Raw genomic sequence first — 24,333 nt, 5'->3', positions numbered from 1 at the left:
GGCGGATTTTTGGTGATGTGTATTTATTCCGTTGTAACTAGATAATAAAGCAACAGAGAACAACAATGCAAGAAAGATCCCAGAAAATCTGAACAAAAACAGGTGAGCCACATTTTAGAACAAAATGTAAAGAAAAGAATAAATTATTTTGTAAAATCCGATGACTAACTTTCGATTTTTGTCACATCGGTACTTCAAAAATGTACTTTCAGTAAAATAGTTACCAATCACAAAGGATCTAGAGTGGGAATCAAACTAAAAAAAGGAATAGACGACATAAATACAAATTATTCATAAGCTTGTTCAAAGAAGTAGATTTTAAGGAATGTCTTAAAGGAGGAGAGAAAAAGGTGGGGAGGCAGAGAGTGGAGGGAGGAAGTTCCAGGGTTAGACTTGGCAACTGAAAGTCGTACCGCCAATGATAGAGCAATAATAATCGACGATGCGCAAGAAACCAGAATTAGGACGAAGAGCTATCTCAAAGAGTTCTGTGACTGGAAGTGGTCACTGAGACTGGGGAGGGACAAAGCCATGGAGAGATTTGGAAATAAGGACAAGAATTTTCACTTGAGGTGGTGTCCAAACCCAACTAAAGTAGGTAAGTGAGTACAAAAAATGATGTGCAACGGTCCTTCTAAATTGCACATTTATGTGCTAAACAGCAACCAAAACATACCAGGAATCTTGCTGACAAATTGTCCCCTTTAAGATATGACGTGTACTAGAAAACATAATGAACTTAAGGTTGTTGCAGCACATAAAGGGATCATTTCTCGTGGGGAAATTGGCCTTAGTGCGAGTTAGGACACCAACAGCAGAATTTTGGACCTCCTCAAATGGACGATGGGAGACCAGCCAGGAGACAGGATAAATTCAAACTTACTAAGTTTGTCACATGAATAAGTATAAAATAAAGTCATAGATCTTTTACTGTATAAAAAGGCCTTCTACCCATCATGTCCGTGTAGTTTACAAACATCTATATTCTAATCTCATCCTGCAAAATTTGGCCTGTAGGCTTATGTGCTCTGACATTTCAAGTGTGCAATTGTCTTCACGGTTCCTGCCTCAAATGTCCTTTTAGCTTGTGTTCCAGATCTCTGCCATACTCTCGGTGAGATAAAATTCTCAAATCCCCGCTAAAGCTCATGCTCCTTCCCTTAAAGATGTGACTCGTGGTTACCCCTTTGTACACCTGAATCAGCTACCACTTCAGACTTCTCTGCTGTATGGAAAACAATCCCAGCCTATCCCGTTTCATTACAGCTGAAAAAGAAACTGTATTTGATATCTCAACCCACAGCATTATATGTAATTTTAGTTCATCTTTGGAAATAGTTTTTTTAAAAAGATTAATGTACAGCCGCACCTTTTCACTATATAGAACAGAATAAGGAAAGAAAAACTTCCACATTTAAAATCAACAAAACACGTGAACGTTACATTCAAGAAAGACACAATTATACACACAAATGGCCTTTGCTTTGTCTTCCCATACATTGGTCTCACAGATAGAGGCGGGGGGGACATCCGCTGCGCCCCCTCTCGGCTCTGAGCGTTCATTGATGGAAATGGAGCTCAGGCATTTTCTACCGAATTTGCTTGACGGGGCGGGGCATCGGCGCGCCACGGACGTGATTGGCGAACGGGGCACGCTCCTGGCTGCCGATTGGCTGGGCCTGGGAACAAGCCCTGCCCCCCCACGTGTCCCTTTTCCCCACGCCCCCCACCCCACAAACTGCCTTTGTGTAGCAGGTTCGGTTGAGGCACAGGGCAGCCAAGATGGCGGCGGCGGCGGTAGCAGGAGGAGTAGTGGAGGTGGCGATGATGATGGCGACCGTAGTATCGGCGGCGGCGCTGGTGTCGGAGAGAGTGGCTGTGGCAATATGAAGCGAGGTCGTCCCGGCGGCTGAAGATCAGTCTTCCTTCGTCGTTCAGTAAAAAAAATACAATTCACAACTGAGGGAGTTCTCTGCTTCTCTTCTCATGCGAAGTTTTTTTCTTTTGGGGGAGGGAAGGAAACACAGTGTAGAATTGAAACAAGACAGTTTACTGAAATAACATAAATGATGAAATTAAAGCAAAACCAGACTCGGACTTACGATGGGGACGGGTACAAGAAGCGAGCGGCCTGTTTGTGCTTCAAAAACGAGAGTGAAGAGGAGGTAAGAGGTTTTGGGACCTGGTTTGTGCGGCGTTGCTGCTGAGAGAAAGAGAGACAGTCTCCCCAGGGCCCAACACGTCTGCTCTCCATCTCGCCTTTTCCTGGGGGAAGAATCTCTGCTGGACAGGCCTTGCCTGTTGTTCTCTTGGAAATTCTTCCGGTTTCAGTGCATTTTATTTTACATTCTGTGATCGCTCCCACCGAGGGTGCTGGGGCGGGTGGCGTGGGGAGGTCTGTTTTTCTTCGGAGTGATGCCACATGCACTTTTCGCTTTGTGCTAAAATTACCGGTGACACCGCTGGTCCGGTTGATCGACGTTTGATGAGTTGGGTTCAGAGTGAAGGCATTTTCTCTCTCCCAACTTCAGTCAGTCAGAGGGGATCGTGGACTTATGAGAATCGTATTTGTCTGGTTCAGTGAGACTCTTTCGGTCTGTTGAGGCTGCAGAGCCTCCACACTTCCTGGTCGAAATTTTTGCATTTGCCATCGCAGGCGTACGTGAAAACAAAAATGCCTTCCCTTTCCAGCTGTTCCAACTAGTTATAAATATATTTGTTTTAAAAATGAATGAAGGAACCACTCTTTTGAGTAGTAATTTGTGCTGTCATACAGCGTAGAACAAACGGCGTGTTTTCATACTGCAAATTTGTCCATTGCAGCCAGGGATGACTTTTTAAAAAAAAAACGGCAGGTGGGTTGGCAGCTTTGCAACAGGAGGAAGATAAAGAAGTGAATTGTTTTATGCCTAGAAAGATTTTAACACAAAAGTATCACAGTTCACCATTTTGGAAAAAAAAAGCCATCTGCAGTCCCATGTTAATAACACGCATATAGCTAAGATTTCAGTAATATTTTAAAAGTTGAAATGATCTAGGGTGTGAAAGTGTTCGTGAAGGCAGTCAGCATTTGGCCTACATTATAAGTGGCTTGGCAGAGCTGATCTGTATTCTTGAAATGTATTTTTCAGTTTGTTTCCAACTTGTCCTGGCTTTTGGGTATGTGCATGAAAGCATCATGGTTACTACAGTTACCCTGATTAATCTAGATTGTGTAAGTGAGAAAGTTTGTGTTTGCATCTTCAGTAGAGCAGATAAATTTTTCTTGATTTTATTTTTGAAAGGAATAATTGACGTTGGAATGTGCTGGTGTATAGATGATAAATTGTTTGAGATTCACTTAGAGAGTCGTACATTTCTGTGGTTGTACAGTTTATTTGAATTGAAGCTATAGACATGGCAAAACTGGTGCTTTTTGCATTAAGTAGTGAAGTTGCTTTGTTTGATGCTTTTTGTTTATAGGCTGAAGTCAGCTGTGTCTCATTGTACCTGAGCCCAAGTTTCCTTTTACGTGGACCGAATTATGATATGTGAAAGTAATTTTAATTGAATTTCATTACAAGTCATTCTTCATAGTTGGCTCCCATTAGGTGCTTGTATCAGAAGATCTGTAGAGGATGGGAAGTAGGCAAATTTCTTACAAATAATCTAATTTGAGTGAACATTTCAATATCTTAATTTTAATTCTGGTGACACTGTCAATTTGAGGCATCTATTTGAACTTAAAATGGAATTTATTTTAAGCCTAATCTTTGCATGGTCGTATTGATTGTAATCCCTGGTTGTGCTGCCAATTTCATTTCTAGAAGTTGAGAATTTTGTGGAAGCATTAGTCCATGTGATGTTTGACCATAGATGTCAAGAAGAGCTGTTTAAGATTTGCTTAAAAACAGTTTGTGAACTGTGTGTGAAATCAAGCACTATATTGTTCATTACTTTCTGGGACACTTGCACATAAATATTAGTTTGAGCTTGAACTCTGGAACTCAGCTTTTGTAATCTGATATTTTTCAAAGTGATGAAGGTATAGTGGTGGCCAAACCTGTGATATCTATCATAACATACAGTATCTTATTCACAATATGTATAAAAAACAAGTTTCAGTTCTGTGTGGCTCACTTTGATTGGAGAAGCTGCTTTCGTATTGTGGTGTTAAATGTTAGATGAAAGCCTGAACAGAAACAGTAATTACTAATTTGAGTTGTTAAATTTATGTGGGAAATACGGAAACTTTCTTTAAGATTGTGATTCATTTTTCTCAACCGTTTCAGCTGTTGCCAGTAAACTTAAAGTGTAACAGCTAAAGATAACAGTATAGTTATTGAGAAACAGAAAGTTTCAAAGCAGTGTAACTTGAAATTGTTTGATAATACAACTAGTAACAAATAAATGCAGTAATTACCAGCCAAGTTTAATGCCTGCAAATTCTCATTGGTTCTTGTGCTTTCTGTTGTAATTTTGGAATACTTGAGTTTATGGGTTTTTAAAACGGTTCTTCCTACTCCTAATGCCTTCAATGCTTTTTTTCATTTTCCTGGACTGAGTAATCTGCTGTTGAGCATGCTCATTTATGTCCATTTTGATCTTGCTTCCCAGGCAACCTTTGAAACTAATGTTAAATGGCATTGATATACAAGGAAAACTGTGGAGTCATAGTAGAATGGCAATACTGTACTCATTCTTGGATGTGTTATAAAAAATTCCACAGAATTATAGAGAAGCACAACAGGCTGCCTAATGCAATAAAATCTCAAATTCTAGCAGTTTTGAACAGTTTTGTCCACGAGCTTGCACCATTTAAGATAACAGAAATATTTTAAATTGTATGTATTAAAAAATTGATAATGGAGATCCAGCTTTATAACTAGTTTTCAAATCAAATATTGTAAACCTCCCATCCAATTTTCAGCATGCAATGAAAACATTACTTGTGGTAATTTGGAATTGATTTGAACATCATTAGCTTGTCTTGAAAATCCCACTTATGTGGAGGTGTAAGTCATTGCTTGTATTTTTGAAATGGTCTATATATAAGTGAGATGGTGTTGGGCTGTTTCTGTGTTGATTGACTGCTGTTTTATTTGGTGTTTGGAAATGAAGTTAGTGAGTACTTAGTGTATTTAAATTGAATACAACTTGTTTTAAATTTCATTCAATCAATCACTTGTGAGCAAAATTTAGTGGTGAGTCTTTTATGATGCTGTTGTGGTTGAATACCTTTGGTGTGTTGCATGATTTTTTTTCAGTCTATTCATTGCCAGCAACAATTCATAATGTTGAGCAAATAGTCAATAATTTTCTTTCCGCCTGTGGCTCATGTTTGGCATGTAACATCTACACGTAATACATTCATGTAGTGCTTTTGACATGTTAAAACCAGTGACATGGCATTTTGCTGAGTAACTTTCTCGCTGTTTTTCTAAATGTTTCCAGCAAGTCTCAGTAACTCATTTGCCTAGATATATTTTTAAAAAAATTAAGTTCAACAGTTACAAAAATAAGCTGCAAATTTATATTTAAAGTACTTTGCATGTTTTGATAGAATAATCGCAAGAGATCAACACTTTCAGTGATCACAGATTTGCCTTGTTTGTCTTATTAGCAAAATTTCTATATTTGCTATTACAGCATTATGCTAATTTAGGATTCTGGTAGCAGTGTTCTCAAATTTTCACCTCCCTTTATGTAGATGCAGTCTCCTCCTTGTGCATTGTTATTTCTAGCATTGCTTGAAATAGACTATTAAAGCATTAATTATGACAGTTTTCTTTGGATGAGGACGAGGCAGAATGCACAATAGTGCACCATGGGAAATTGGAAATTGTGTGAAGTAAAGCTTCATTTATGCATTGAAAGTGGGATGTTGTCTTACCAGCTATTGGCGACTGAGCACTGCATGACTGAATGATGCTGCTTTGTGATATATAATAAGACTTTTTCTGCAATGGACTTCACAGGATTTTGCTGTGCTGCAAAACTTTATCACGGCAGAAGAAGTTTTGTCTTGCCCAATTTACTTCCATGTGCCCAAAAATCTGTGGGTCGAGCATCGGCCTATTCAATCACATGAAGACCCATGGCACAAACTTGCAACGCTAAGTAGATGTCATCCTCGAATCAAGGGACGACTGCCGTCGACGACAATTGTACTTCAGAAGTTATGAGAGGTACTGATTGTGGAATAAAGTAACTGATTTTTTTCAGTTTTTCATTGGCCTTATTTCTCTTCTGTGAGTGGTGATGAGAGGGAAAAGAGAAGTTAAAATTTCTGAATTTCTGTTGTATTTTGGCTAATCATGAGCAAATCTTCAGGAAATCTGTTAATGCTTCCCAACTTTTTGGCTCTTGCATATTTTCACATAAATAAAGCATTAATTATTCAACTCCAGTGTCTGTTAATTAACACAGGTTGTACTGATTTGACTACTAGTAAGTACTTGGGGGAGGCAGTGGCCCAGTGATATTATCGCTGGACTGTTAATCCAGAGACCCAAACATTGTTCAGGGGAATAGAAGATAATGAAATGTGAGGCTGGATGAACACAGCAGGTCCAGCAGCATCTCAGGAGCACAAAAGCTGACGTTTCGGGCCTAGACCCTTCATCAGAGAGGGGGATGGGGTAAGGGTTCTGGAATAAATAGGGACAGAGGGGGAGGCGGACCGAAGATGGAGAGGAGAGTATAGGTGGGGATATGGGAGGGGATAGGTCAGTCCAGGGAAGACGGACAGGTCAAGGAGGTGGGATGAGGTTGGTAGGTAGGAGATGGAGGTGCAGCTTGGGGTGGGAGGAAGGGATGGGTGAGAGGAAGAACAGGTTAGGGAGGCAGAGACAGGTTCGACTGGTTATGGGATGCAGTTGGTGGAGGGGAAGAGCTGGGCTGTTTGTGTAGTGCAGTGGGGGGAGAGGACGAACTGGACTGGTTTTGGGATGAGGTGGGGGAAGGGGAGATTTTGAAGCTGGTGAAGTCCACATTGATGCCATTGGGCTGCAGGGTTCCCAAGTGGAATATGAGCTGCTGTTCCTGCAACCTTCGGGTGGCATCATTGTGGCACTGCAGGAGGCCTATGATGGACATGTTCATCTAAAGAATGGGAGGGGGAGTGGAAATGGTTTGCGACTGGGAGGTGCAGTTGTTTATTGCGAACCGAGCGGAGGTGTTCTGCAAAGCGGTCCCCAAGCCTCCACTTGGTTTCCCCAATGTAGAGAAATCCACACCGGGTACAGTGGATGCAGTATACCACATTGGCAGATGTGCAGGTAAACCTCTGCTTAATGTGGAAAGTCATCTTGGGGCCTGGGATAGGGGTGAGGGAGGAGGTGTGGGGGCAAGTGTAGCATTTTCTGCGGTTGCAGGGGAAGGTGCCGGGTGTGGCACCTTCCACCCCAACATTCAGTTCACCTGGGCCATCTCCAGCACATCCCTCACCTTCCTGGACCTCAGTCTCTATCTCAGGCAACCAGCTTGTAACTGATGTCCATTTCAAGCCCACTGACTCCCACAGCTACCTAGAATACACCTCCTCCCACCCACCCTCCTGCAAAAATTCCATCCCCTATTCCCAATTCCTCCGCCTCCGCTGCATCTGCTCCCACTATGAGGCATTCCACTCCCGCACATCCCAGATGTCCAAGTTCTTCAAGGACCGCAACTTTCCCCCCACAGTGGTCGAGAACGCCCTTGACAGCATCTCCCGCATTTCCCGCAACACATCCCACACATCCCTCACACCCCACCCCCGCCACAACCGCCCCAAAAGGATCCCCCTCGTTCTCACACACCACCCCACCAACCTCCGGATACAACGCATCATCCTCCGACACTTCCGCCATCTACAATCTGACCCCACCACCCAAGACATTTTTTCCATCCCCACCCCTGTCTGCTTTCCGGAGAGACCACTCTCTCCGTGACTCCCTTGTTCGCTCCACACTGCCCTCCAGCCCCACCGCACCCAGCACCTTCCCCTGCAACCGCAGGAAATGCTACACTTGCCTCCACACCACCTCTCTCACCCCTATCCCAGGCCCCAAGATGACTTTCCACATTAAGCAGAGGTTCACCTGCACATCTGCCAATGTGGTATACTGCATCCACTGTACCCGGTGCGGCTTCCTCTACATTGGGAAAACCAAGCGGAGGCTTGGGGACCGCTTTGCAGAACACCTCCGCTCAGTTCGCAATAAACAACTGCACCTCCCAGTCGCAAACCATTTCCACTCCCCCTCCCATTCTTTAGATGACATGTCCATCATGGGCCTCCTGCAGTGCCACAATGATGCCACCCAAAGGTTGCAGGAACAGCAACTCATTCCGCTTGGGAACCCTGCAGCCCAATGGTATCAATGTGGACTTCACCAGCTTCAAAATCTTCCCTTCCCCCACCGCATCCCAAAACCAGCCCAGCTCTTCCCCTCCACCCACTGCATCCCATAACCAGTCGAACCTGTCTCTGCCTCCCTAACCTGTTCTTCCTCTCACCCATCCCTTCCTCCCACCCCAAGCCGCACCTCCATCTCCTACCTACCGACCTCATCCCACCTCCTTGACCTGTCCGTCTTCCCTGGACTGACCTATCCCCTCCCATATCCCCACCTATACTCTCCTCTCCACCTTCGGTCCGCCTCCCCCTCTGTCCCTATTTATTCCAGAACCCTCACCCCATCCCCCTCTCTGATGAAGGGTCTAGGCCCGAAACGTCAGCTTTTGTGCTCCTGAGATGCTGCTGGGCCTGCTGTGTTCATCCAGCCTCACATTTCATTATCTTGGATTCTCCAGCATCTGCAGTTCCCATTATCATTGTTCAGGGGACCTGGGTTCAAATCCTGCCATGGCAGGTGGTGTAATTGGAATTTGAATTCAATACAACATCTGGAATCAACAATCTTGATGACCCTGAATCCATTGTCGATTGTTGGAAAAAACCCATCTGGTTCACTGATGCCCTTTAGGGAAGGAAATTGCCATCTTTACCTGGTCTGGCCTACATGTGACTCCAGACACTTAATAGGCTTCTGGGCTATTAGTGGCCGGCAATAAATGCTGCATAGCCAGTGATGCCTTCATCCTTGCATGAATTTAAAAAAACTTCGCAAGATCTAGTTTTTTTTTCTTATTCAGTCTTGGAAACAGTTCAGTTTTCCTTGGTTAGAAATGTTCTCCAAGTTATACTCGTTGATATGCATGTGTGATGTAAGCCAAGCATTTGCCATTTTAAGATAAGTAATACATGCACAGTTCACGTCTTGGGTAAGACTTATGATTGTAATAAAAGGAAAATAGATTAGTTGTAGCTGTTCTGTGGATTTTGTGAGATAAGGAGAATATGGTCAATTTCTTTTGTTTTTGTAAACCTGGTTTGGTGTATCATTCCTAGAGTTAAGTATTGTTTCATTTATTTAATGAAGCAAGCATGTGGCTCTTTGAGGCAGATTAGCACATTTACCATGTCAACAGAATTGTTCTTCTGACAATAGATTAGGAGTTCCAGGAGGAAGAGTGTCTTCCTGGCTGATCTGCGGCTGGTAAGTCTTTTTTTATATATCAGTCAGTATCTAAATTTTGGAATAAAATAAAAATGTGTTGTGGGTTAAGAATTGTGTTGTCACTTTTTTGTTATATCGTCTGTTGTATTTGATACTGCCACTGTGGAATAGTGATTACACTGAGCCAAGTGAGAGAGTGCATTCATGCTGACTTGGGGAAAGAATTAATTTTGTGGAAAAATGTTCAAGTTGTGAAATTGTGTATTAAGTAAAGTAAAACATAAGACGTTGAAAAATTACTTTAAAATATGTATGAATGATATTTAGCCAACATCAGTGTGCATTATGAAAGGAAACCGAAGAGAAATTTAGACTGTCAGGTAAATAAACAAAAGAATGGTGTACTTCACTTGAAATGGGAAGACGTTATTTTAAGGTGGATTGCAATGGGGCAAAATCAGTGCGATATGGCATGTTTAACAGTGGTAGCAAAAATACAGATAATCAAAATTGTGCTTGGAACAAGGGATATCAACTTTCGGTTTCTTACTAATGCTGTAAGACTGAATTAAGATATAATTTAATTAAAAATTGTAATCCTTTGTACAAAGTTGCCAAGAAGACTACATGCTCTGTTTCTCTTAATGTGTGATCCTTGGCTGTTGTGCCATGTTACAGTTTAGCAATTGTAATGATCAGAAAAAATATGGCTAAGCTTAGAGATGCATTTTGCCATGGCATTTAATTTGTGAGTATCAAATATTTTGAGAGCCCCAAGATATATTTTAATATAATGAGGCAGACATGTTGAATATCGTAACACATTAACTATGCTGTATACTTTATTTGAACCTACATTTTGGTATATTATAAACTACTGATTTGCGTTGAGTCAATTATGGGTTGAAACTAGATGTAACTCATACATATATCAAGGTACAATAGAAACTAAATAATGGCAGACTTTTTGAAAGCCAATCTTGTATGTTTGTAAGTGATTAAAATATAGATCAGTCATCTGTTTCAATAAGATGTTGTGAAATAAGGAATCAATGTGTGCAAATCTGTTTGTATTTCCTTCCCTGAGAAAGCAGTAATTAGCATACTGCAAAAACTTTTCTTAGTATCTTGCTTTCCTGGGACTTGAGGAAGGGCACAAAGTACAAATAAGGTGCTTTTGATATGTTGGTAGCTGAGAGTTCAAAATTCATGTCCGAGGCTTCGGTCAGCATTTTGCTTTGGTTTATTCTGCTTGTCCCAGTCCTCCCCCTGATGCTTCTAGTTGAATTTTCTGCTTTATTTAAATGTGATTTCCTTGATCACAATTTTTTCCCCCCCATCCTAAATATTTAAATTGGCTCTGCATATCAAACTGTTTGGTGTCTTGACTTCCAGCGCCACATTGGACTGACCAAAACATCTGCTTTCCTTACCACCAATTCCACTCACCAGGAAACGATTAGGTCATTCAGATCCTTAGACCTGTCCCACCATTTAAAGTGTCTCCTTCTTATCCTTTAACAAGAAACCTTTCAAAAATGCTTGTCTTTGTTTTCATTTAGATAAATTATCCTAGAATATCTTGGATCTAATCTAAAATGAGAGTAGACTTTTCTCGTAGCAGTAAAGAGTTGAGAATTGGGTAGTTGTTTTCTATTGTCAGTGCGTAAAATGTTGCCTGCCGTTTGATTGACTTGCCTTTGCATGAAAAGTTGCTGAAATTCAAACAGGTCATGTTGGAACCAGGAAGCCAGAAGCTTGGGCTTAAATGATCAGAAAACGTCTTGTGTTTAAATAATAGTTTTGATGTAGTAATATGTTGCAAGTCACTTTGCAGAAGTATGGTTGAGGGACATTTGACAGAGGACCACAAATGAAGGTTTTAGGGCAACTCACAAAAAGCCAAAGAAAGAGGACATGGAAAGAAGGGTAATGAGTTTAAGGCAAGTGTTGCCAGCGCATAGGATCATGGCAACTGATTTGCTTTGGTTTTATTGTCACATGTACCTAAATACAATGAAAAATGTTTTATGACCAGTACATACAGATCATAGGAAGCAACAACATACAGACCATCAGGTGGAAAAAAAATTCTTGAACAGGTTACATCGCACAGGGTGTGTGCTGGGAAAGATCAGCATTATTTGAAGTTAGTGTCCTTTCATCAGCGTTATAACGGCAGGGAAGAAACTGTTGTTGAACTTGCTGGTGTTCAAGCTTCTGTAACTTCTGCCTAATGGAAGAGTTTGTAGGAGAGCGTTCCCAGGGTGGCAGCCTGGTTGGCAGCCTTTTCGTAGCAATGAGTTATGCAAATTGAGTCTCTGAATGGAAGGCATGTGGGCATACCTGTCAACAGTTGAACACTTAACAGGGCAAACAACTGTATTCCTTCTAGGTGTTTGCAGTGTGAAGGTTTGAAAGATTAACAGCATGAAAATGACAAGGAAGACTTAAGTTTGAGTAGATGGTTCCAATGTCAAAGCAGGGGATAGAGAGGGAACAAAAGAATGAGAAAGCAAAAGAAAAAGTAAAGATACTTTATTTAAAATGGTCGTTAATCAAAATCTGAAGGCAGTAAGATTCCATATTTGTAGTAATTAATTTTGGGGACACTGATGTTTAGCAGCAATTAACCCATATCATGTTAAAAGAATTCATATAGACTGAAATGGACAAGTTTATTTTTCTCCGTGTACACTTTGTAATTACTAGAGAAAATAGCAACTGTATGCTGTTTATCACTTGTCAGTGGTGAGCTTGGGAGGCAGATACTTCTAAAAAGATATTGGTAGCACAGTGTAACTCTTACTTGAAGTTTCACAATGATTTGTATATAAACAATACTGCTAGACTGCATATTATCAGCCATTGTTGAATGCTGCATATTTGAGCAGATTTTTATTTTCAGCTGAAATCACCGTTTTAAAATTGACCAGAAAACTCTAACAAGTTTCTGAACTGCAAGGAACTGAACTTTTGGCGAGACTTTGCATGTTACGTCTGTTTGTAATTTCACAGCTGCCAAGCGTATTTGACATTCACTCTTGGCAATTTAATAAAAGACAAGGGGCTCCAAGTTTTGAATGTATTTGAGCAGAGTGTGACCTGAAATTTCTGCAGTCAAACACTTCTGAATTTTTGTTTTTACCCATGTTAAGTACCTTTTTGTAGTCCTTAAATTTACAACATCTTGTTTCAGTTTCATGTGCTGTTAGTCTCCTTTCTAAACTGCATTCATGCATTGTCAATGAAGTGCCAAAAATTGCTTGATAACAAAATCACTTTGCACATTTGGTTGCTTGCAGTTGCTTAGAAGTCTGGAGGGTGTTTATAAGTGCATGGTGAAGTCTAGAAGGATGCAAGTTTGCAATAAGTATTAATCTGTGCCAAACATACTGTGTTAAATACCTAGGGAAGTTTTAAATACAGAATCTAAGCAACTAGGCCCTTTGCAAACGGCTAAGTTTATTTTCATTTTAGGAACTGGAAGTAAATCAGATTTAGATAGCAATAGTTTAGCATTCTTTTGAATCTTTCTCATAAAGAACAGCATAGCAATAGGCCCTTTGGCCCACCAAACCTATGCTGACAAAGGACGCTTTTAGAAATTGAAAACCTTTCCCTCTAGACCATGTTCCTCTGTTCCCTGCCTATTCATGTATGTGTCTTAAACCTGCTTTAAGCCTTGCTGTTACTTCTGCTTCTGCCCCCACCACCTCTGGCAGTGCATTCCACGCATTTAGCAGTGTTGTTTACAAAAACTTGTCTCTCTCGTCTCTCTCAAACTTTCCCTCTCTTAACTTAAACCAATATTCTCAAATGACTGATATTTCTACTCTGAGAAAAAAACTTTGACTATCCATTCTGTTTGTCTAATAATTTTGTAAACTTCTGGGTCACCTCTCACCCCCTGATGTTCAAGTGTAAAGGCCACACTGTCCTCATAGCTAATACCCATCAATTCAGACAGTGTCCTGGTAAATGATTTTTGTCTTCTGCAAAGCCTCTGCATCCTTGTGGTAGTGTAGTGACTGGAATTGTAACACAGTATTCCAAATGTTGCCATACTAAAGTTCTATCCAACTGCAAAATGACTGGCCAGTTTTTAAACTCAGTTGCCCTGACTGTTGAAGACAGGGATGCTGCTTAGACATCTAATTTGTTGATGCTGCTACTTTCAGGGAAGTATGGGCCTGTACGTTTAGATCACTCTTGCGTTAATACTTCTAAGGGTTCTACCATTTACTGTATACTTCTCTCCTGAATTAGACTCTCCAGAATGCATCACCTCACATTTGTCCAAATAAAATTCCATCTGCCACTTCTCCACTCAGTCTCCAGCCTGTTCATATGCTGCTGTATCCCTGCAGTCCTACTGACTGTCCGCAGCTTCCCCAACCTTTGTGCTATCTGCAAACCAAGTGATCAGATCACCTACATTCCCCTCCAGATCATTTATCTTACAAACAGGTAAGCACTGATCCCTGTGCAACACAACCACTCACAGATCTCCAGTTGGAAAAACAGCTTTCCACTGCTACTCTGTCTGCTGTGAACAGGCCAGTTCTGTGTCCATCTTAACAGCTTACTGTGGCTCCCATTTGACTTCACCTTTTGTAAAAGCCTGTCATGCGAAAAACCTAAAGATCTTGCTGAAGTCCACAGAGACATCATCCATGGTTGGGCCCTCATTGGTCTCATTTATCACTTCCTCAGAAAACTCAAGTTTGTGAGGCATGACCTCCCTTGCATAATGCCATGCTCTCTGTCACTAGTAAGCCCATATTTTTCTAAATGTGAATATGTCTTGTCCTTAAGAATGTTCTGCAGTAGGATTCTGTAACAAAAACATTTCCCTGACATAAGGCTTATTGACCAGTAATTGACCAGTAATTTCCCAGATTATTCCTGTTGCCCTCCTTAAAGTAATAGCAAGGTCCTCTGGGACCTTGGACTGTGACTAAAGAAGATACAAAGATTTTGTACAAGGCCCTAGCAGTTTCCTCTCTTGCCTCCCTAAGTCTTCTGGGATAGATCCCATCCATTTGGGAGATCTTAATGCTTTTCAAAACACAGCATTTCCTCTTTCTTAATATTAACATACCCTGGAATATCAGCATACCCCTCTGGACTCACCATACACCATATCCTTCTCCTTTTCTGAATACTAATGCAAAGTATTCATTTAAGGACCTCAACCGCATCCTCTTGCTCCAAGCATATATTTCCTCCATTTGCCTTGAGTGGACTTACCCTTTCCCTTGCTCTGCCTCTTGTTACATGTATGAGCATAAGAAACCCTGGGGATTTACATTTTATTTTCAATTTATTCATGTGATGTGAGCATCACTGGTCATCATTAGACTTCTAATTCTAATTATTATTGAATTCAAATTCCACCATCGGCCATGGTGGGACTCAAACCCAGATCCCTGGAACGTTACCTAGGTCTCTGGATTAATAGTGTAGTGATAATAACACTAGCCCTTTTCCAAGGTCATTTCTTGGCTCCTTTAAGCCCCTTAACTCTTTTTGTTTAAGTTGTTTCCCGCTTTCTTTATGGTTCTCAAGGGCTCTGACTTCAGTTTCCTAAAGCTAATGGCTGCTTTCTTTTTCTTTGAATCTTACCATCCATAACCTTCATTTTCACTGGAAAATGCTGGCCCCGAACTCTAATCAGCTGTCCTTTAAAAGACCGATGTAAATTTACCCTTAAACAGCCAAACCCCAGTCTGTGTTCCCTAGTTTCTGTCTAATTATTGTCGTAGCTAGCCTTCTCTCAATTTAGTACTTCAACCTGAGGATTACTCTTGTACTTGTCTTTAAATAACTTAATGATGTAAGTTTTAGGAACACTATCCCTTTGAGACAGTGTGTTTTAGACATGTTCTGTGTGTTTCTCTTGCAGAGGAGTGTTGCCACAGTGGTGCTGAAACCTCTCCTTCAGAGAGGCAACGATACATAGTTTTTTTTATAGTTCTCCTTGGGCATCTTTTTTTAAAAACTAGGACAAAATAATTGAGTTGGTGGGTTCAGGACTCTCAGACCTAGGATGGCTTTTACTTTTGCTTTCACTTAGTTGAGAAGGTTTCTGTTAGCTGCTGAAGCTAAAAGCTTAAGTTCCTGGCTGTGAGAGTGAAGCCTTAGACAGCCTCCTCTTAAAAATCAAAAGGAGCAGATTGTTTCGTTCTTCTGGACTAGAGAGAGACAGCACATGAGAATCATTGCTGTTCTGCTGATTTGCATTTTTGTCAAAGGGTGTGTTTATGGATGCTACCTGTGTTGCCATAATTGTGATTAGTGGGTGGGAAGTCTGGTCCATAACAGTTCCCAAGATGGTCCGCACAGAAACTTTGATTGCCTGGTCAGTTCATTCCCTAATGCCTGGTCTAATATGGCCCTATCCCTAGTTGAAGTATTTTGATGTTTCTTCAAGAAACTTTCCTGGATGCCCCTAACACCATCACCCACCCACTAAAAGTTCCTACCACAAAAGAAGTCCCAATCAACATCAGGGACATTTAAATGTCCTACCACAACAGCCCTGTCATTTTTAGATTTTTCCATAATCTGTCCACATCTGTTTCAGTCACTGACTGGGAGGCCTGTAAGGTAGTCTTACAAAAGTGATTGCACCCCTCCTATTCCTGAGCCCTACCTCACTGGATCAGCCCTCAAAAGTGTCCTTCCTCAGTACAGCTGTGTTATTCTCCCTAATCCATAAGGCAACTCCCCCTACCTCTTTTATATCCCTCTCTGTCTCACTAGAAACATCTAAATCCTGGAATGTTAAACTGTCAGTCTTAACTCTCTCACAATCAGGTCTTTGCAGCAGCTGAATCATCATAGTTATGTGCACTTATCCAAGGTCTAAGTTCATCTGCCTTTCTCGTTACGCTCATGGTGTTAAAATCATTACTCTTCAGGCCACAAGCCCAACTGTGTAAATAACCTCTCCCTGTCTGTTCTTCCTCTTTGGGTGGCATGGTGGCTCAGTAGTTAGCACTTCTGCCTCGCAGTGCCAGCGACCCAGGTTTGATTCTGTGTGGAGTTTGCACATTTGCAGTGTGCCTGCATGCATTTCCTTGAGGTACTCTGATTATCTTCCACAGTCCAAAGATGTGCAGGTTAGGTGGACTAGCCATGGGAAGTAGAGTTAAGGGATAGAATAGGGTGTGGGCTGCTCTTCAGAGGCCATATGAGGAGTTGATGGGGGAAGTGCCCTGCTTATGTACTGTAGGGATTTAGGGATTTTATGATTCTATGATACTTAGCCTAACTGATTTTAGTTTCTGACTCCTCCTTGGCCACTTCATTTGTTGACCTTCTGTGCTCATATCTACAGAAAGAAGGAACTGTTCTGATGAGACTGCCTATACCTGAACTATACTGGGATCAGAGCCTTGGCAAATTGGATAGCTGGGCCTCTGAATAGGGCTTTAAAATAAATAACGGAGGTGGTTCAGTTGCACAGAGAAATGAGAAAATCATTGGCAAAGTAGAAGGTAGGACTGTATTTTAATGATAGGGCTGATTGTTAACCATAATATAAAGGGGTCATAATGTGTGAATGCTGTATTGTACCAATGAACTATAAAAGTGTAGGGAAAGTTGATAACTGGACAGACTTTAAAAGGCTATATGTGTTATTGAAGAAAGCATTTGGAGGAGGGTAGATGATGTGACGGTGCAACTTGAGGTAAAGGAATAAGATTTTGTAGCCATTGCAGAAACATGGTTACAAGGCGATCAGAACTGGGAACTTAACATACGAGGTATTTGACCTTTTTGGAAATACTGTAGGGATGAAAATGATATGGTGTGGCAACATTAATAAAAGATGACATGAGTATAGTTGAGGTAAAATTAGGCTCTGATGATCCATTTGAGCAAAGGTTTTAAAGAAAAAAAGGAAAGGGAAAGAAGGCATTAGTGGCAATACTGTGGGCACCTTGAAGCAGTAACTACTCAGCAGGCAACGCTATACACCATCAAATAGTAGGAACATCTTAAAAGAATAGAGCAACAATTTTGGATGACTTTTTAATCTTGGTGTTGATTGGGTTACCCAAATTGGAAAGGATAGCTATAACAACAAATTAGTAGTACATTAAGGAGGGGCCATCTTAAATTTCATAATGTGTAATGAGGCAGGCTGAACAAATGACTTTGGAGTAAAAAAGTCCCCTAGGAAGCAGGTATCATGATGGAATTTAATATTCAATTTGAGAGTGAGAAGCTTGGTTGAAAACAACTTTATTTAACTTAACAAAGAGAATTACATTGAAATGAGGAGGATAGCATTTGGTAAAGTGGACAAGCAGATAGATTAGCAGGAACGATGACAATAAGCAAATAGTGACAGATATTCAAGAAGGTAATCTTGACTCTCAACAAAAATGTATCCCAGTAAGGAGGAAAGATTCCAACAGAGGTAGAAAGCAACCCTGGCTACCTAAGGAAATTTAAGGTGAGTGTTAAGTTAAAAGAAAAAGCAGAAAACGAAGTAAAACTCAGTGATCACGCTGAAGACTTGGATAAACTCAATCTAGCAAAGGAGGCCTCAAATAAATAGACGGAACATAGACTATGAGGGCAAAACAGCAAGGAATGTAAAAACTGAAAATATGAACTTCTTTAAAGAGGAAGAGAGAAGTCAAATTGAACATAGGTCCCTTTGGGAAATGAATTTGGTAATACGATTATGGGGCACAAGAAAATGGCAGAAGAGTTAAATGTACATTTGCATCAGTCCTTTTGGTGGAAGGTACTTTGAGCATCCCATTAATACTAAAGAATTTTGGGGAGGAATGAAGTACCATTATTATCATTAGCGATGTAGTATTAGAGAAACTAATGGGTCTGAAGGCATGGAGGTCTTCTGGCCCTAATGACTTGCATCCCTGGATCTTTAAGCAAAATACCTACAGGGATAGCATTGGTCATAATTTTCCAAAAATCCATGGATTCTGGGGAAGTACTACAGGATAAGAAAACATCTAAGTTTACACCCCTGTTCAAAAAGAAGTGGAGGCAAAAAGTGGTAACATTAGGCTGACCAGCCTAACATTTATTGTGGGAAAAGTATTGAAATCAGATATTAAGGAAGTAGTTGCAGAATATTTGGAAAAACATCATCTAGTCAAGCAGTGCCAGCATGGCTTTATAAAAGATATATTGTGTCTGACTTATCTCTCAGTTTTTCCAAGAGTCTCAACCAGCGTGGTTAGTGGACAGCCAGTAGTTGCTGTTTTTGACTTCGAGAAGGCATCCAACATGGTAAGTCATATGGTAAGAGCCAATGTTGGAACAGGTATATTGGCACAGATAGAAAATTGATTTAAGAATCGGAAACTGAGGGTTGAGATAAGGAATTATTTTTTGGGTTAGTGATCTGTGATCTGTGATCGGTGAGTTTCCATGGATCAACACTATGCCATAACTGTTTACAATGCACACTAATGACTGGGAGAAAGGAAGTGAATATACTGTAGTCAGATTTGCAGGTTACACAAAAGGTTGAAAAGCAGCTCTTGACAGGGTCAGAGACAGTTTACAGAGGTGACCAGTTAAATAAATGGCCAAAAAATTAGCAAATGGAGTATAATCCAGGAAAATATGAAGTTGTCCATGTTGGAAAGGGGAACAATAGAATGGTTTTATTTAAATGGCAAAAATCTGCAGAAACCTGAAACACAAAGGGACTTAGGGGTACTTAACACTTGAAACACAGATGCAGCAGATAATCAGGAATGTTAACAGAATGTTGGCCCTTTACTCAAGGAAATTGGAGTACGTGTAGGGATGTCTCACTGGTACTGTCCTGCTCTGCTCTGTTGAGACCACATCAGGAGTACTGTGAGCAGCTTTCATCTTGTTTAAGGAAATATTACTTTGGAGGCAGTTCAGAGAAGGTTTACGGGATTGTCTTGTGAGCACATATTAAATCAATTAAACTTTGGAGTTTAGCAGAATGAGAGGTGCTTTCATTGAAACAAAGGATTCTTCAGGTGCTTAACAGAGTAAATGCTGAAAGAATGTTTCCCTGCACCACAGAGTGTAGGACCAGAGAACGTAGTCTCAGAATAAAGGGACACCAATTTAAGATTTGAGATAAGGAGGACTTTCTTCTCTAAGAGTTAAGTCTTTGGAACTCCTTGCCGAAGAAAACTGCAAGGGTAGTGTCTTTGTGTATATTTAAGGCTGAAATAGACTTTGATTAGTGGTATGAAGGGTTAGGGCAGGAAAATGGATATGTGGAGTGTTGGATCAACCATGATCCTACTGAATGGTGGAGTAGGGTTGAGTGGCTGAATGGTCTACTCGATCCTATTTCTTATGCTATTCATCATCGTTGCAATCAATTGGGAGCTGGTAATAATGGTATAGATTTGTAAATGTGTCAGTACTAAGAAACTTAGATGTGCAATTCAAACAATGTTGCTTGCTTCCAAGAAATAGCATCCTGTATTATCCTTTCATTGTTCAAGGAATTATATGAAAAGTTACATTGTTTGATCTGGGCAAGTTGCTGACTTTTTGTTATACTGGTTGAAAGCAGCACTCTGCCTTAACATCTTAAATGCCAGTTGAAACATTTTTTTTAAAAACTTTTTTCTAAATGCATGAGTGACTTCCTGCCTGTGCTTGGCTTCGCATGAGGAGAAGGCTCCTGCTGTCCTAAGCTAGGCACTCCAAAGCCTAATTGAGTCCCCCAACTTGGGTTTGAGTTGCTCAGAAGAGAAGGTATGTTTACCAGCTAATTTATCTCAATTAAAAGTGGGGAGTGATTTGTGAATGTGATAGTGAAATAGGGATGGACTTCTTAAAAATGTTAACATAAGTATTGATGCGAAGGGACATGGGTAAATGTGCAAGTGGTTTCCAACAATAAACATCTGAATTAACTGCATATACAAGTTACTTCGCCTGTTTACTCATTTGAATAGACTGGAGAAGGTATTGATGTTTATTTAAGAAACCAACTGGCAGAATCTCTGAAATCTGAGACAACAAAGTGCGAAGCTGGATGAACACAGCAGGCCAAGCAGCATCCCTGGAGCACAAAAGCTGACGCTTCGGGCCTAGACCCTTCATCCGGGATTCTCCAGCATCTGCAGTTCCCATTATCTCTGAAATCTGAGGCTGGGATTCCTGGCATATAACCACTTGGGTGGGTAGAGGATGACCTGTTGCTACCATTCTTTAGTGATCTGTTTAGTAACTGACTTGGAATGGGAATTTAATTTGTGCCAACACAGAACGATCCTAGCTGGTCAAAGGTTCTGAGCTAATAGAACATTTGTGAGAAACAGCAAATGGTGGTTTGAAAGTTCTTTCTAACATGACTTCTTTGGAATGTTGGCACTGACATTAGCAAAATAAAAACGTATTTGCGATTCCACAGTTGGATTGCTTTAAGTGACTTGTAAGTTTCATGAAGAGATGTACTTGAGTACCAGTAATCCCTTAGTTTTCCAACCTGTGGGAAAAGCAGGTTTTATCAAGTAAAAGAGCATAGTCTCTATTTTTGGCTCCTGTAATTACTTCTAATTTCTCACAACTGAATATTCTGTTGATGTCGTTGAAAATTGTTATTTTAAATTGGGGGCAAAGCAGAATGATATTTTTTTTTTATATTGCTGAAGCAGTTTTTATTTTCCGAAAGCTTTTCATCTTTGCTCATTCATGAGGGTATTGTACAAGAATATAAATTAAACTTCCATTTATATTCGATGACAGTGGGGTGGCATGGTGGCTCCATGATTAGTAAAGCCTCCTTACAGCACCTGGGACCCTGATTCTGTTCCACCCTCGAGTGACCATCGATCAGTGTGCAATTTGCACATTCTCTCGCTCTGTCTGTGTGGGTTTCCTCTAGATACTCAACTTTCCTTGCACAATCCAAAAATATGCAGATTAGGTGGATTAGCCATGGGAAATGCAGGGTTACAGGAACAGGGTAGGGGGTTGGGTTTGGATAGGTTGCTCCTGGGAGGTTCGGTGTAGACTCAGTCGGCCAAAAGGCCTGCAATTCTGATCAGATCATGTTTTAGATAATCAAATATTGAAAAAAAGTTATGCAAATTTTTTAAAAAAAAGTTAGCAACTTCGTCAGTGCATCAGTTTATGGAATAATTCTTGGTGAATTTCTTTCAATGCTATCCTACTGCCACTGCCCCTCCCACAACCTGAGCAATCGGTATGCAAATAGTGTGCTCTATTTTTCATGTCATCCCAATTAAATAGATATGACATCATTGCTTTCCTGGTTTATCACTTGTAGTAAAAAGCAGCTCGTTTAAGAGTTCTGTTTAAGTGATCCAGTGTTCACTGATTTTTTTTTTTAAAAAGCCAGTCCTGGTCTTGGGCCAGTTTAGATAAATGGTACTTTGTATCTCTGAACATGCTGGGCAAGAAAATCTGGATGAATTCTTTAGCTTCAGTTTTCCGTGTTGCTCGTGGTGATATAGAAAGTTCAAATGGGGTTATGCGATGAAGTCTGGGATGATCTTCTGTTATCATAATGGGTAATCGTTGCCATTTCTGCTTCCCAGAAAACCTTCAATTGCAAGTTGATATGAATTAGTAAGTGGAGGCTTTTAACGTCTGATATTTAAGTTTCTTGTACAGCTGGGCACCTATTCTTGCAGTTCTTTTGGCACTGTTTTCTTGAAGACTGGTCTTTGTGGTAACCATCCAGTTGCACTTCAGATTGGCCCAATATGGAATGTCATTCTGAGTGCATTAATTTTTTTTTTGAGAAGTTTTATTGCATGGCTATTGGGAATAAGCTGTAATAATTAATTTTTGCAAATGTGTCTTAGTTTGAGTAAACAAAACTACTTTTCCTATACCATTGCAAATAGTGTTAATTCAATTACCAGACAATTTACTTTTTTTTGAATAATGTTTGACGAAAAACTGGACTGTTTTGCTAATTGTTCCTGATTTTAAGTTTTTATTAATTCTTGTGACTATGGAATCCAGATGTATTAGTGCTTAAAAGGAAAAGGAATTATTTACTTAGCATGAGAGAAGCCTTTCATTTCAGTAACTTCCTTGATGCCACGATATGGAGTAGAAAGCTGCAGGTATTTTGGAGAGCACGGATTAGCATAGACTTAGGTAATTTGAAGTAAATCTGAAGCAACAATATTTGTTAAACAACATTGTCTCGGATCTGATGACTTCTTCTGACAAAGCAGCTTTTCATCTGTTACAATAGTCAGCGCCAAAGTGCAGCTTGTTCTGTTTCAGTCAGAAAGTATTGACCTTGCAATGGAATTACTGCAAAAAGTATACTTAACTCTTTTTAACTCTTGAATATTTTTGGGAAGGCCTAAAAATTCACAAATAGAAACATGATTTAATACTTAAGTTTATTTACTTGCCTGTCAAAATCTGTTTTCTTTCTGTAATCGCTGTGTATTGAACAAAACGTGAGATCTTTTACAAAAAACATTGCCATTGTACCTATAGTTGATTGAGATAGCAAGTTGAAACCATTGGTAGAAGATGGCATTGGTAGTAGTACCATTTTGGTTGCAGGACTTGTAATTTGCATCTGGCTGTGTTGTTAGAAATAAGGTCAGATTAATAGCCAAAATAATCAATGAATTCCATAACTCCAAGGTGATATTTGTATTGTCCTGAATCACAATGGTTAACGTTGAGCAGTGTACAAACCTTGCATGGAAAGGACTTTTATCGGTATGGTACTATTGTCTTTTTTCTTAGATTCTTTTGTGCATGGTGTCATGAAGGTCAGTACAAGGATGCTTATGTTGATACTTAGCTCTTGGACATGTCTTGGCATCACTTGGATCTGTTCCTGACCGTGATAGGACAGAAGACCGTTATGGTCAGTGCGAGGACCATGTTAAAGGTAAAAACGGTGAAGCATGGCATAGCAGCTCCATTCAATTGTGTCAGTGTTTTATAAGTATAGGTTTTCACAATCTTCCAGAGCGAAGTCCTGGAACGATGCAAATTTCTTTTTTCTTTGGGAGAAGCCAAATGAACTGTTCTTACATCTCTTCTTTAGCTTGTTTGTTAATTGTATTAAAAACTGCCTGAGAGCGTATTATGCTAAAGGAGAAGATGGGACCGTACCTGTAGGCACCTCTTCAAGTAAATGTGATACATTCACTGCTACTGTTTTTGTTTTATAAATGTCACTATGTTCCACATCTTAGCCCTGTTCTTAACCTGCTTACATGTCGCATGTAGCTATTTAGGGATAATTCATTATTTTTGAATTGTAAAATCTCCTACATTAAGTTTATACAGCAAAAAAAAACTAACGGAGCTCCTGAATGATAAGTTCATTTCAGTAGATCTGGTATTTTAGGAATCGTCCTACTGCAATATACATTTGCACTTTGAAAACAAATATTTTTGATTTACAGATGTTTAAGGATCCTTGTATTGGTGCAGCCTGGCCATACTCTGGTTGTTAATTCAAGTTAGTTATTGAAAATTTTTGTCAGAAAATCACTTTCGAGTTCGATTGTGATACCACAGTGCAGGAGGATGCCATCTAGCAATCCAGTCGTGCGGGCATTAGAGCAATTCAGACCCATTCTGCTACTCAATTGAAATCATGTATCTGAAAGAAAGTATACTTTGTGCTGACATGTGACTGTAATCCCACACTTCATAGTTGCTCTGAATAGGCCTAGCTAATCAGTTAGTTATGAAAAAAATGCTAAAAGACCCATTGCAATCTTGAGAGTTACCATTAATTAGCCAAAATATTGCTTCGTTCATTGCCTGCATTCAGACAATAAAAATATTTTTTAAAAATCGTGTTTTTGTTCAGTGTAGCTGGAACAAACATTTTCAC

At 40.2% G+C, this 24,333-nt stretch overlaps 1 protein-coding gene across 1 annotated transcript in view; it reads left to right on the top strand.

Annotated features, from left to right (window-relative positions):
- Positions 1-1,737: 1,737 nt before the first annotated feature.
- The window catches only part of LOC125462792 (diphosphoinositol polyphosphate phosphohydrolase 1), a 155,517-nt gene continuing 132,921 nt past the window's right edge, over positions 1,738-24,333 (top strand). The window contains exon 1 of the mRNA XM_048553173.2: positions 1,738-2,165. Coding sequence (XP_048409130.1) covers positions 2,067-2,165 — 99 coding nt within the window. The 5' untranslated portion in view covers positions 1,738-2,066. The remainder of the gene's footprint in view (positions 2,166-24,333) is intronic.

The sequence above is a fragment of the Stegostoma tigrinum genome, chromosome 21 (genome assembly GCF_030684315.1).
Source record: "Stegostoma tigrinum isolate sSteTig4 chromosome 21, sSteTig4.hap1, whole genome shotgun sequence".
In the NCBI taxonomy this organism is placed as follows: Eukaryota; Metazoa; Chordata; class Chondrichthyes; order Orectolobiformes; family Stegostomatidae; genus Stegostoma; species Stegostoma tigrinum.
This window is presented reverse-complemented; position numbering and strand designations above follow the sequence as displayed.